Source organism: Carettochelys insculpta, chromosome 8, assembly GCF_033958435.1.
Source record: "Carettochelys insculpta isolate YL-2023 chromosome 8, ASM3395843v1, whole genome shotgun sequence".
In the NCBI taxonomy this organism is placed as follows: Eukaryota; Metazoa; Chordata; order Testudines; family Carettochelyidae; genus Carettochelys; species Carettochelys insculpta.
The window spans coordinates 39,563,308-39,577,943 of NC_134144.1; the positions used below are offsets into that span (position 1 = coordinate 39,563,308).

At 39.5% G+C, this 14,636-nt stretch overlaps 1 protein-coding gene across 12 annotated transcripts in view; it reads left to right on the top strand.

Moving 5' to 3' along the window:
• Positions 1-14,636, top strand: part of LOC142016852 (sodium channel protein type 1 subunit alpha) — a 120,588-nt gene that overhangs the window by 5,602 nt on the left and 100,350 nt on the right. For all 12 annotated transcript variants that reach the window (XM_075001242.1, XM_075001241.1, XM_075001245.1 and 9 more), the window contains exons 2-3: positions 5,147-5,265; positions 13,082-13,171. In XM_075001242.1, coding sequence (XP_074857343.1) covers positions 5,147-5,265; positions 13,082-13,171 — 209 coding nt within the window. The remainder of the gene's footprint in view (positions 1-5,146; positions 5,266-13,081; positions 13,172-14,636) is intronic.

Consider the following 14,636-nt stretch of genomic DNA (forward strand, 5'->3'; position numbering starts at 1 on the left):
TTTAGGAAAATAGTGAAAGGACAGAAAACATGGATGAAGATAAGGCATGTTGGGGCTGATGGTTTTTCACATGTTCTAAGTGTTGTTTTATTCAAAATCTATAACAAAGGACACCATTTTAATATTGGATAATCTGAAATTGGACCCAAAAGAAAAGAGAGGCTGTATTTGACGTTTGAATAGCTAGTCATAAACACACATCTGATTGTATCACAACTCACATTTTTATTGCAGACAGATTAATTTCAGTAGTCTGACACCAAAAGAAACTCACACTGAATTATAATAGGTGCAGAGGTGAATATCCATATCTCATCCATGTTCCAGTAGCAATATTCATTAATCTTTGTGAAACTGACCAATTGTAAATCGGGGTGGGCAATAAACCGGAGGTTATAAGCCAAGGTTAGCCCCAGTTGGGCCGCTGGCCCTTGATTTGCCTACACATCCACAGGCATGGCTGCTTGCAGCTCCCATTGGATGTGGATAGTCCTTCCCAGCCAGTGGGAGTTGCAGGAAGCAGTGTGGACCAGGACACCATTTCCAGCAGCTCCCAGTGGCTGGGAAGGGCAAGTACCTTTGGAAGCACAGGTAAATATAGTGCTGGTGGACCACCTATGGCTAAGCTTGGTGAACTACACGTGGACGGTTTATTGCATATCTCTGTTTCAAAGGGCTGTGTTGTCCTTGACTTTTGTTCAGATTGGTAAAAAATAGGGCTTAAAGCTCCTCTCCATCCTTTGTGCCCTATTCCTGTGTAAGAGAAAATCAGGATCTCTGCACTCTGGGTTCAGAACCTACTGCCTATTAGTGCTCATATGTGCAAGGAAAAAGGCTCAGACCTCTCCAAAACACATGGAAAAGAGAGCAGCCTGGACTACCTTAAGGTGCACAGTGCATCCTGGTGGTGCTCTCTAAGGGCTTGCGAGGTTCCACACATCCCCCAGTGTAGGCCTATATAGAAACAACAAAATCTGGCTCTAATGGCTTTCCACCATAAAGACTCGCTTGTTTTCTGGCTTATGGCCCAGTTGCCATGTCAAAGAAGAGGGTGAACAATGGTTGTTCCAAGTTCTTGGGGAATGTTGTCTTGCCACACTTTACTCTTACTAGAAGTCCTATCTTAGGCAGAGAAGCAGCACTGGGGTTGGTGTTTTCAGCCAAAACAAGCCAGAAGCAGAGAGGAATTTGCACAGATTTAACACATAATCTGAGTAACAGGTAGCTCAGAGTGTTGAGGTGGCTTTTCCAGCAGCTTTCCAATGTCTAGGGTGTGTCTCTTTGGAGACTGAGATGTGGGTCTTCTGCTGCAGCAGAAGGACAAGAAGAGGGTGACAGGAGTCAATTTTTGGCTTGGTTAATAAGTCATAGGATCAATGTACCTATTTTGAGGACTTTAATGGTAAATCACAATGTGTCTTTTACTGAGAGAATGAATGAATGAATGATTGAAGAGAGAAATGGACAAATTTTTGAAATGTTGGGTCTTTGATTCTGACCTTGGAGCTACATGTGTAGTACCAGGAACTTCCACTCAAAAACTGTAGCTTTGACAAGATAAGTGATATTTAAACAGTGTCAGTAATATGCCTGTGTTCTAAGATTCAGAAGGACTAGGAAAGGATGTTAGTTGACTAAATGTAGGTGAATCCTTAGGTGCAAAGTCAGCAGAGTGTAATAATAATACAGTTATAATATTACACGTGTATATTTCATCTAGCTCATAACCTCAGACACAGAATCTAACACACTGGGATATCATTTGGATAAACAATCTGGAGATGGTGAGTCCATAGTCAGTGCATTTTTGCTGTTTAGCAAACACATTAGAAACCACCACTCAATATACCTATGGATTATAAATGTTTCAGGTAATCTGTTAATATAGACTTTAAAAGCTTGTGCCAAATAAATGTATTACTCTTTGGCCATTTCATTTTTTAAAAAAATAATACATGCTTATAACGTCTGTAGCTGCTTTTGAAGAAAATCAGTATCTGAAATCTATTACTGGAACTGAAACTTGAAAACCCAGCCTGGGTTACTAGGACAAATTATGAAGGATGAATATAGGCAAACAACACAGGAATGCAGGGGCAACATCATAAAGGCAAAGGCACAAAATGAGCTCAAATAAGCTACAGGCATAAAGGGAAACAAGAAGACTTTTTAGAAATACATTAAAAGCAAGAGGAAGACCAAGGATAGGGTAGGCCCATTGCTCAGTGAGGAGGGAGAAACAGTAATGGGAAGCTTGGAGGTGGCAGAGATGCTTAATGACTTCTTTGTTTCAGTCTTCACTGAGAAATCTGAGGAAGGAATGCCTAACATAGTGAATGCTAGTGGAAAAGGGGTAGGTTTAGAAGATAAATTAAAAAAAGAACAAGTTAAAAATCAGTTAGGAAAGTTAGATGTTTGCAAGTCACCAGGGCCTGATGAAATGCATCCTGGAATACTCAAGGAGCTGATGGAGGAGGTATCTGAGCCATTAGCTATCATCTTTGGAAAATCCTGGGAGACAGGAGAGATTCCAGAAGACTGGAAAAAGGCAAATATAGTGCCCATCTATAAAAGGGGAATAAGAACAATGCAGGAAACTACAGACTGGTCAGTTTAACTTCTGTGCCAGGAAAGATAATGGAACAAGTAATTAAGGAAACCATCTGCAAACACTTGGAAGGTGGTAAACTGATAGGGAACAGCCAGCATGGATTTGCAAAGAACAAATCATTTCAAATCAATCTGATAGCTTTCTTTGATAGGATAACGAGCCTTGGGGATAAGGGAGAAGTGGTGGATGTGGAATACCTAGATTTTAGTAAGGCATTCGATGTGGTCTCGCATGATATTCTTATCAATAAACTTGGCAAATACAACTTAGATGGGGCTACTATAAGGTGGGTGCAAAACTGGCCAGATAACTGTACTCAGAGAGTTATTAATGGTTCTCAGTCCTGCTGGAAAGGTATAACAAGTGGGGTCCCACAGAGGTCTGTGTTGGGACCAGTTCTGTTCAATATCTTCCTCATGATTTAGATATTGGCATAGACAGTACGCTTATTAAGTTTGCAGATGATATCAAGCTAGGAGGGGTTGCAACGGCTTTGGAGGATAAGGTCAAAATTCAAAATGATCTGGACAAATTGGAGAAATGATCTGAAGTAAACAGGATGAAGTTTAATAAAGACAAATGCAAACTGCTCCATTTAGGAAGGAACAATCAGTTTCACACATACAGAATGGGAAGCGACTGTCTAGGAAGGAGTATGGCAGAAAGGGATCTAGGTGTTTTCATGGACCACAAGTTAAATATGAGTCAACAGTGTGATGCTGTTGCAAAAAAAAGCAAACATGATTCTGGGATGCATTAACAGGTGTGGTGTGAACAAGACACGAGAAGTCATTCTTCTGCTCTACTCTGCGCTGGTTAGTCCCAGTTCAAGTAATTGTGTCCAGTTCTGGGCGCCACATTTCAAGAAAGATGTGGAAAAATTGGAAAGGGTCCAGAAAAGAGCAACAAGAATGATCAAAGGTCTAGAGAACGTCACTTATGAAGAAAGGTTGAAATAATTGGGCTTGTTTAGTTTGGAAAAAAGAAGATTAGGGGAGGACATGATAGAGGTTTTCAGGTATCTAAAAGGGTGTCATAAGGAAGAGGGAGAAAACTTGTTCTTCTTGGCCTCTGAGGATAGAACAAGAAGCAATGGGCTTAAACTGCAGCAAGGGAGGTTTAGGTTGGACATTAGGAAAAAGTTCCTAATGGTCAGGGTGGTCAAACAGTGGAATAAATTGCCTAGGGAGGTTGTGGAATCTCCATCTCTGGAGATTTTTAAGAACAGGTTAGATGAGTGTCTGTCAGGGATGGTCTAGACAGTGCTTGGTCCTGCCATGAGAGCAGGGGGCTGGACACGATGACCTCTCAAGGTCTCTTTCAGTAGTAGCATTCTATGATTCTATGATCATTCCCCATTCTTCCTTAGTTCAGTATCTGAAGGGGTTGTCCAGACACAGTCTTCTTTTCTCCATGCAGAAACAGAGATCAGATGGCTCGGTGGTACACTCCTCCCTCAGGCATGTATGGTTTTGGGCTAACATAGAGTGGAGGCATGAAGTGAGGATCGACTAGGTAGAAGCTGGCAGGTTGGATGCAGCTCCAGTTGAGGGGACCACTCAGGATCCAGATTAGGGTGTGATATGTTGCGAAAGCCCAGACCTACAGTAGGTCATCTCCTAGGTTTGAGGCAGCTTGCCACAAGTAACAACCACCAGTTCTCCCCTTGATTCAAATAGTGTCTATGATGGATCCTTCACAGAAGTTTTCCAGTAAAAAGTCCCCTTCTGAAGCTTCTTATCTAGCCCATGCTTTGGTGTGTGCTGTGGTGAGGTAGTGAAGAGAGAAGGATTCTGATATTTAGGGGAAAAGTGAATATTTAGCTATCAGAATGTAAAATGTTTACTATTTTTGCTAATTCCTCACCTCTGTATCTTACTTTACAAATCGACATCAGAGAAATGTGTGTAGTGTGGCTTAGGCTACGTCTACACGAGAAGCCTCTTTACAGAAATCACTGTTAGAAGGGATTTCCTGACAAAACTTCTGTTGACTGGTTGCATCTACACACGAAAACAGATCGAAAGAGCAATCCATTCTGTCAAAAGAGCAGCCTGACTGTCCTGCCCTCTCTCGATGGAATGGCTGACTGGAAACTCTGCAAACAGGGCTGCCCGGTGACCCAGAAGCCCTGTCTGTCAACAAAAGGGCCCCACCAGCAGATGTGCCAGGTTTTGTTGACAAACTGTCAACAAAGCGCATTATGCATGTCGATGCTCCGTGGTTTTTCCTGACACAAGCCCAGTTTTGCTGGGAAAAGCCTCTCATGTAGATGTAGCCTTATTGTATTTAATGATGCTCTCCCATTATTGTAAGATCAAATGAGGTATTCTTACAGCAAATATTTTTCTATACAGCAGGTAAGTCATGGGGATAAGTTTTCTTTCCAAAATAAGGATGTAGAAATATAATTTTCTCTCAATTATCTGCAAAAATATAATTTTAGACTGTCTCTTATTTTAAGAAAATACTTTTTATTTGAAAATGTTAAGGTAGAATGCAAATATTTAAACTGCTCTTTCTTTCTTTTTTCAGACTTTTATAGTATTGAATAAAGGGAAGGCAATCTTTCGATTCAGCGCCACCTCCGCCCTGTACATTTTAACTCCTTTCAATCCTCTTAGAAAAATAGCTATTAAAATTTTGGTACATTCATATCCTTTTCAAGTGGTTGGTTCAAAATGTTTCTCCTTAAAAATTACAGCAATGCACAATTGTTTGTTTCATTATAAATATAAACTCCTCGCAGATTTTTCATTTTACATATAATTTTAGCAATAAAGTTCTCTAGAATGTAATAGAAAATGACAACATATAGTTTATTTTTATTATCATTGAAATTCCAAAGATGATAATTATTCCATAAACTTATATAGAAGAAATTAAAAAAAAAGAAAAAAGCTACAGTACATGTTCCTGACCCACTCCTGTAGTGTGAATTGCTAGTATACAAAATAATTCATTTTTTGAAAGTTGCCAAAAATAGTCTCCAAATTCCAAATAAGTTGTCCTCAGTTCTGCAGACAGTTGAGTTGTGTGTCCCACTTTACACACATCAGTAGTAAACTCATTGGGATTACTCACATGAATAATATTTCACAGCTGCGTAAGTTTTTGCAGGACTGGGGTGTAAGCTCCTGATCCAAGTTACACAGAAGTCAGTGGGAACCATGTTGGGTGCTGGATCTGACCTATGTAATGCTCTAACAAAATAAATTGTAGTTTCTCACAGGGCTTGTCTATGCAGTAGCACGTTGCGGTGTGTGGTGATATGAACTGTCGATCACACAGTGGCACTGACAGCCATTGCAGGCCCCAGGGCCGGGAAGGAGAGGTCCAAGCTCTGTGCCCCTGAAAGGGCAGGGCCAACGGCAGAAGGGGTGGGGGCTTAGAAGCAGTCAGCCCTAGGAACCCCTCTCCCCACCATCACCATCCTCCATCAGAGCCCCATGCAGAGTGGCAGCACAGCACTCCATGGTGTTTCAAAGGGCTGGCGCTCCAGCTGCTGCTGCTGCCAATGTAGCTGTGGAAGTGGCCAAAGCTCTGGGGCCCTTTGAAATGCTGGTCCCCAGGACAGCTGCCCCCTTCACCCCCGCCATCCCCCATCAGTGGGCCTGCTTGTGCACTAACTACCCCATCTAGAACCTCTAGTGCAATCTAAAAGGTATCTAGTTCTCATTAGTGTAATCTGGTACTCCTTTAGTGGAAACTAAATGCACACATACATGCCAGCAGGGTTTACACAAGGCAGTTAGAGTGCTACACGTGAGCATGTTCTAAAATGCTCCCATAATCCAAACTATGGCTATGTGTATGCCCCCTTACTTGTATACATTTGTGCTTCAGTATTCATTACACTATTATTGGCCAACATTGGGAAGATTAATGGGAGACGGGATATGTAGTTTGTGAGTCTTAGAGGAGGGAGAATTTCTGAGCACTTTTAAAATTCTTTCTCCTAAACCTATAATCACAGCGATAATTTCAGATCCCATATATTTCATATAACTGTTTACAAATAGTAACTGTTATACACAACAATCTAAAAGGAAATAGGCTTGTGTATAAAATTCTGATATTTTTATTACATACAGTATTTACTTCCTCTAACATAATTTACCTCCTTTAGATGGAAATCTCCATTTTGTATTGTCTTATCTGTTTTATGTTCTGCTTCTGTCACTTATATCTTGAAATATATACAGAGGTGACAACAACTGTATGACCTATTGGTGAGATTATTTTATCTGAGCCATAATGAGTAGATAGTAGGTTCTTTGGCTCACATGTCAATGCAATATATTGCAAGCTTCCCAGGTAGTAATGCGTGTAGTTAATGTTGTGTGATACGGTCCCATATAAGACTGTGTTTTCAGTTGCTTATAAGTTTACCAGACATAAACTGTTCAGGCTGAAATTTTCCATGCCACGTGTCGTCTTCAGGATGAATATTTTTGGAAAATTTAAGTTAAAACAGCTTACCCTTTTCTAAGAATGAGGTTTGGGAAAAATATGTCTTGCCCATGCTAAAAAAAACCCTAAAATCATACAACTTGTGCACTGAATATGGCGCACTTATGTGCTTTAGAAGGGGCCATGAAATTTGATTATGGGCTGACCTTTGCATCAGAAAGTCACTTTTATTGCTGTGAAAAACTCCTCAAATCTGGCCAAGTTAGAAGTCTCTGAAAACTCACAATTTGCACATGCTAAGTCAAGACTTGGTAGAGTTTGATAACAAACTTCTCTGAAGATTCTGTCCTCACTGAGCATGGGACACCCTTACATAGCTCTGCATATGACCAAACTGTGCATGAGCTATCTACACATGGACTCCAGTATTGTCCTGAAATTGCTCCTTTCCACTTCTGGTGGCTGCGGTGGCACCAGGCACAGGAACTGAAAGCAGAGAGACTCTGTTTCCTATTCTCTCACTGCTCTGCCTCCTGGTAACCAGTTAGGAAGAAGGAGGAGGACAGTGATTCATTTGAGTGCATGAGAGGTGTGCAACTAGGATGAAAGGGAGAGGAAGAGATGGAGGGCAGAGGGGTAGGGGCAGAAGCTTAAGGGGTAAGGGGATAAGAGCATGGAAGACAAGAGGAAAGGGTGAAAAGGGATAAAGAAGGTGGGATGGGTAGGAACAAGTAGAGGGCAGGCAAACAGGCGAGAACAGAGAAGGAAAAAGTGCAGGTACTGTTGAGCATGGAATGGGAGATGTGGACTGAAGGGATCTAAGAGGATAATAGCAGGGGATAACAAGAAGAAAACTCTGTAACACCTAGAGAACACACCTCTACAGCTCCTGCAACTGAATTCAGGAGTCCTGTATCTCAACACTTCTTTGCCAATGGTTTCCCTGCTGTTTTCACATCAAAATGTGTGTTCATTCTCCTCCAGTGGCTAGTCTATATAGAATATAACAACATTTGACAGCTTCTAGTTAATCTCCGAGCCGAAGTGGTAGAAGGCTGTGCAATGTGAATCAAAAGAGACCACCTTACTGATGTCTCATATAAAGGACAGTATGATTTCTCATGATGGAATCCATCATTTATGATGGAATTGATTTGTCCAGGCATGATTTGTCCAGGCACTCCCCCACTTTCACACAAACACATTTCTAAGGTTGCAGGGCAGACACAATTTAGCAAATGTTTGTACAGTCTTAATTAGAGCCCCCCCTTGTGCATATTTATTTGGTGATGAGCTTTTGTGGGACAGACCCACTTCATCAGATCAATCTCATTTCCAATACAGACTGACAAAGGTACAGAAGACCAAAAAAAAATTGCAATAAAAACTGGCAAATCAAATACATAGAAGGGGGTGGAGGGTGGGGGAATGTTAATTGTCCTGCCTGAGATAATTACGATCATCAAAGGAAGGGAAGCAGTCCTTGTAATCAAAACAAAAGGCAGTCAAGTAGCACTTTAAAGACTAGCAAAATAGTTTATTAGGTGAGCTTTCGTGGGACAGACCCACTTCTTCAGGCCATAGCCAGACCAGAACAGACTCAATATTTAAGGCACAGAGAACCAAAAACAGTAATCAAGGAGGACAAATCAGAAAAAAATGATCAAGGTGAGCAAATCACAGAGTGGAGGGGTGGCGGGGGAAGGTCAAGAATTAGATTAAGCCAAGTATGCTGATGAGCCCCTATAGTGACTCAGAAAGTTCCCATCCTGGTTTAAACCACATGTTAATGTGCCGAATTTGAATATAAAAGCCAGCTCGGCTGTTTCTTTTTGAATAGTGGTGTGAAAGTTTTTTTTCAGTAACACGCATACTCTTTAGTCATTAACAGAATGGCCCATGCCATTAAAATGCTGACTAACTGGTTTGTGGATCTGAAGTGTTTTGATGTCTGTTTTTCACCCATTAACCCTTTGTCTAAGGGAGTTAGAAGTCTGTCCAATATATAAAGCATCTGGGCATTGTTGGCACATGATGGCATATATGATGTTAGTAGAGGAGCATGAGAAAGTGCCCATGATTCTGTGAGTAACCTGGTTGGGTCCAGTGATGGTATTTCCAGAGAAGACATGTGGACAAAGCTGGCAGCGGGCTTTGTTGCAAGGAAAGGTTCCAGGACTGGTATTCCTGGGGTATAGACTGCGGCTGTTTGTAACATGCAAGTCCTTGTAATGTGTGAGGTAACTGATGTCTCTGTTTATATCACGTTAATGTGTTAATTTTGAATATGAATTGCAACTCATACATTTCTCACTCTAACCTGTTTTTAAATTATTTTTGCTCCAGCACACAAATTCTCAGGTCTTTAACAGAATGGCCCACCCCATTGAAGTGTTCACTGAGCAGCTTATGCATATTGAGTTTCTTGACATCTGCTCTGTGCTTCTTTATTCTTTGGTGAAGGTTTTGCTCAGTCTCTTTTTTACCCTTATTGTTCAATATGTGGCTGCAGTCATTATTTAGTGCCATCCAAGCCCTGCAGAATACAGAATTATTAATTTCTTGCTGAGGGTTTTTTCTATAGTTCAGTTGTAGCACCTTAGTTATTTACACATTATTGAATTTCATCTGACAACACCTTGTCAGTGGTCGTATTGTTATCCCCATATGGAGTACTGAGGCATAGATATTAAATTTAAAATCATCAAAGGTGTCAGGTTTTGATTGACCACATTGAGAAGCCTAATGCCATTTTTGGTTGTTGTTTCTTTTTTAGAATACTGAGTATTTTATATCATTTTTCATTGAGATCCGAGTTACCATTGACTTCAGCTGCAATTATTAATGCTTACCACTTCTGCAAATCAGCAGCTAGGTATTTCGTGTTAGAAAATATGGAATACACAGTGCTACCTGTAAAACTTCTGGTTTCTGACTTGCTGAAAATCACATAGAAACTCTGTGGCTGAGGCAAAGACAGAAGCCAGTTCTCTAACAGGTATTCAGGTTCTTCAGCCAAAAAATCATTCTGCAGAGTGTGCTCTGAGAATAGATCAAGGCCTCTGCTGCCTTTGCTGCACAGTTGTAAGATGTGTGATCCAACAGACAATAGCTCAGTTCACTGCACAGCCCTTCCTGGCTCCCAGAGCACAGTCTGTCCTCTGCGTCAAAGAAGTTGCATGAGTAGCCTTCATTCTGGAATTACCGACCTTTTGAGTGCCTGCTTTGCAACCTTCACGTTCTTTTAATGTAGGGATTTTAATGTACTTGCCAGTAAATTCATATAGTTTATGTCTAATCCAACTGTACATAGTTGTGCCATCCTGACCATTTTATTTTTTAAAAAATCAGTTTACCATCACTGATCTGGTGAAAATATAAATTAAGTATTCCATCAATTTCAATGTAGTTTCTAAGTATTGCTAAAATAGAATATTTTATTCTATACGAACAGGAACCTATACTTACCACTAATTCTACTGTGTGCTTACTTATCAGCTCCATACTATGTCTTAAATATATTATAGCATGAAGTCTAGCATTCACAAGCCCTTTGAGACTATCAGAGATACTACCTCAACAAAAAGATGTCAGAGAGGTTTCCTGAGCATGTTAATTGGAATTCCTTGCATTAGTCTGTACAATGTTTGTGAGGGATATATTTCAATGCTAGTTATATTCTGAGTCACAGAATAACAGTTATGCTATACAGAGCTTGTTTGATAATATGCCCTTCAAAATTAATGAGGTAAGCCAGTCAGTAGTATTGAGAGATGTTTTCAGTGTTGTTGCAGGAAGTTAGCCATGTTTCTCTCACTGATGACGGTGGGAACTGGGCAACTAAGTCCTTGTGCATGAGTTAATTGTTTTACTCTGAAAGGTATGGTCATTCTTTATTGACTTTGATCACTTCAGGAAAAATGGGTTGGAACTACAAATAATGATACCAATGTGCACATCATTCTAGTGTGTTCAGTTACTACTTTTCAAATTCTTCTTTGCAGCTACAGAGGGAAGTTGAGCCTGTGTTCAGAGCCTAAAAATATATTCAAAAGAAAAAAAATTGCATGCTGCCATTTAATTTTAAATTGCAACTCACATTTGGTCTTTTTAGGTATAAATGCATCTATAAAGCATTTTTATATTTAGATACATTTGTTTGTATTGCTATCTCAGGGTGACCAGACAGCAGGAATCAAAAACAGAGACATTTTAGGAGGATATGAGGGAGGTACAGGGTATAGTTGTCTGTATAGGACAAGGTCCCTAATATCAGCGTGATCTCAATAATATTGGATGTGCGGTTACCTTACATTAGCTCCTTTGATGAATTCTTTTGAAGGAACATATCTTTTATAAAAGGTGAATAGAAGTAAAACATTTTCCAGAGTAAGTTTGGAACAAAGTCTAGCATTTTGTAGATTATGGTGCCATCATGAGGCAATTATGCATCACTTTCTGGTTTGTTGTTTATTTTAGTCTTTCGTTATTGTTAAACACTTAGAAAAATGTGTTGAATGTTAATCAATGGAAGTGGAATCAGTAAATCTGCAAACACTTGTTGCCTCAGTCAAATCTTCTGTTTTTTTTAAACATTACTGAGCATGTTGTATTGAGGCACGGCAGCCATGTAGAATACTCAGGTTTCCTGTTGCCCAGTCAGTTTGAGTTGTAGGCCTTGCTGTAGTAGGGATGCTGCACTAATTATTCTGGTTGATGACTAGAATGAAGATCAGACTGCCATGCTGATTCGTGCCCCTCTTTCAGTGGCTTTCCTTACACTGACCACAAGATGGTATTGTATTACACATGGGTAGGATAAGACACATTTCTGTAGCACTTTCTTACTGGCTCCTGATGATTGTCTTTTTGAGGGGGTCACAGAGAATAATATTGGGCATTTTTTTATCTACCCAATGGGGAGCTCTTTTCTTTGAGTTCTACAGGGGGTTCATATTCCCCAACATGCTCTTTCTCTGTCAAGGTTCAACCAGCGAGCATTCTGCTGCCCTTCTCTAGTTCAAAATTAATTTCTAGGACAGGTGGTAAGAAAACGTAGAGTACGTCTAGTGGATAACAGTGCTGTGATAATGCTTATTTGATTGGGGTAGCAAATGGAATACTCACCTATGGTTATTTTGGCTTATTTGTTGAAGGAAACAAATTGAGTTGATTTACCATTTGTTGCTTAGATTTACTATGTGATGTCTTATTGTGTCCCCACCTGGTTCTAGTATTTAGTTATTGCTTCTACCTTTATTTGTACTCAGCGAGAATGTTGAGACCCTTTTTTTTAAGATGTGGGCTTTGGCACCGTTCTCCAGTTCTAGGTTCCATGGAGACACTATCTTTATGCTTAAGTACTACCATGACTGTTCAGATCAGGGGAGATGCACGAGCAACAGCCTCCTGATTTCATTACAGAGGAGCTTCAGGTAGCTTGTTCATAATAAGGAACCCTCAATTTTTGAACTGCTAGAGATGATTCAAATGGGATGGGGAGTTTGATGTTTATTATTGTCAACAAGCTATTGTGATGAAGAGAGTTCATTATTTCATATTGTTATGATTTGTTACTATTTTTGTATTCCCAATGCACTGGATAGGGGCAATGTTAAAAACTAAGTTGATTCTGCTTACACCCCCAAGTGAATTTAGTAATCAGTGTGAAGAGGTGGGAGTTTGATGTGTTATCCAATTAAACAAGATACTTAAAAATACAGCAAAACTCACCTCCTAATTGTTTGATTTTAGTTTAGGCAAACTGTACAATTGATTGGATGTTTGAATACATACTTTTTTGCCTTGCAGTACACCTCAAAAGCTAAAAAAATATTTAGAGCACTTTCAGGACTTAACCACAACATCATCAGAATAAAAACGACTAATAAAGCTTTATTTACTGATGAGAGAATTGCTGGTGCATTTAAAATATATCTGGAATTGTCACTTATATCAATGGGGTTTTTGTGTGTGTTTTGGTATTTGGTTGAAATTGAAATGAGTTATTCATATACTATTGTGCAATTTCCTGTATATTCCTTGACTGTTACATACGTTGTTCAGCATGCTTATTATGTGCACTATTTTGACCAACTGTGTGTTTATGACCATGAGTAACCCTCCGGATTGGACAAAGAATGTAGAGTAAGTTGAACTTTTATTCTTTTAAATATATCTATATATCTGAAATGAACTTTTTCTAGGAAACTTTATTTGCACTGAAGGACATTGATAGCAGTTGACATGTGATGGTACTACTGAATTTTTTCTCAACATAAAACTATTTCTTGTGGTTTAAAACTTCCTTTTGTAAAATGAAAATTTTAACTACAGAAAAAGGTGAGGCAAATGTCCATGGATAACATTGCTCTTTGATTCTACATGAACCTTCTTCCTCTTGTACATCATCTGGTGTCTTGATAGTGTTTTTATTGGGGCTGTCAGCTAATGTGCATTAAACCTGTGATTAATGCAAGGCAGAGTTAATGCATTAAAAAATTAATGCTCATTAATGCTTGTTCATTGACATTACTTTTTACACTTCCAGCACCTGAGGCTGTTGTAATCCAAAACAGAGATTCCAGTACTGCAGCAGAGATTGCTGTGAATTCCCTTTCACCATTTAAATGCTAATTTTTCAAGCAGCAGCCTGATTCAGAGCACATTCAACTCAGGTTTGCTCAGCCCAGCTGTGCTTTACCACCCATAACAAAAAGTTTGTGCATTAAATGTATTTCACTAGGTGCTGTGGGGAGGGACTGAGGGGGAATAGTTAGAGGTGATGGAATTAACTCTTGGAAAACTGCTGGCTTGTAGAATCATAGCCATGTGAATACTTCAGTGATGGAGCAATATATTGTCTAGGGAGCTACAGAGAGCTCTCAATAAACTTAAAGGCTGTGATTAAATTTTTGAAAAAGCCTAGAGCATACCAATATTCTTTGTAATGAGGATTAATGGAATGTTTTGCTCAGGTCACAGGCTGACAGCTCCAGGTCTCAGCCAGAGACACAATACCAAATAAAATCCTGGTCCTGCCATGAGAGTGGCTCTTGTGAATGCTTTTTTCTCCACCCTAGAACTCTGCTTAGGTCTGTTAGCATATCTCATTGTAGAATTAGCACATATAGGAAATCCTGTGCACACTGAGCAAAATTGCATGCTGCCCCTCCTGCTATATTGCTAACCCAAATAATTCAAAAACTGAGAGATTTGATTTGCAAATCAGATCTGTAGAAAAATAAAATTTGGATTCTGTTTGCTTTCTGGGTTCTTGTCCCTTAAGGTTCCCATGTTCTTTTTTTCCCTACAACAATAAAGGCTAAATTAAATATATATCTGTTGTTTAACAGCGTGGTTAATCACAATTATTTTTTTTCATTATGTAATTAATTCTGATTAATTTTTAATCATTTGACAGCCCGAGTTTTTATGTCTTCTGGCCAATACTGTTGACTTGATTATACTACTGCTTTAGTAGTAAAACAATAGCCAACTAGTTATACATGTTAACTCAGGAAAGCACATAAGTGATCCTACTGAATGAGACTTTAATCACATGCTATTCGTTCGTCAGTGTTATAACTAGAGGTTTGAAAAGTCAGAAACA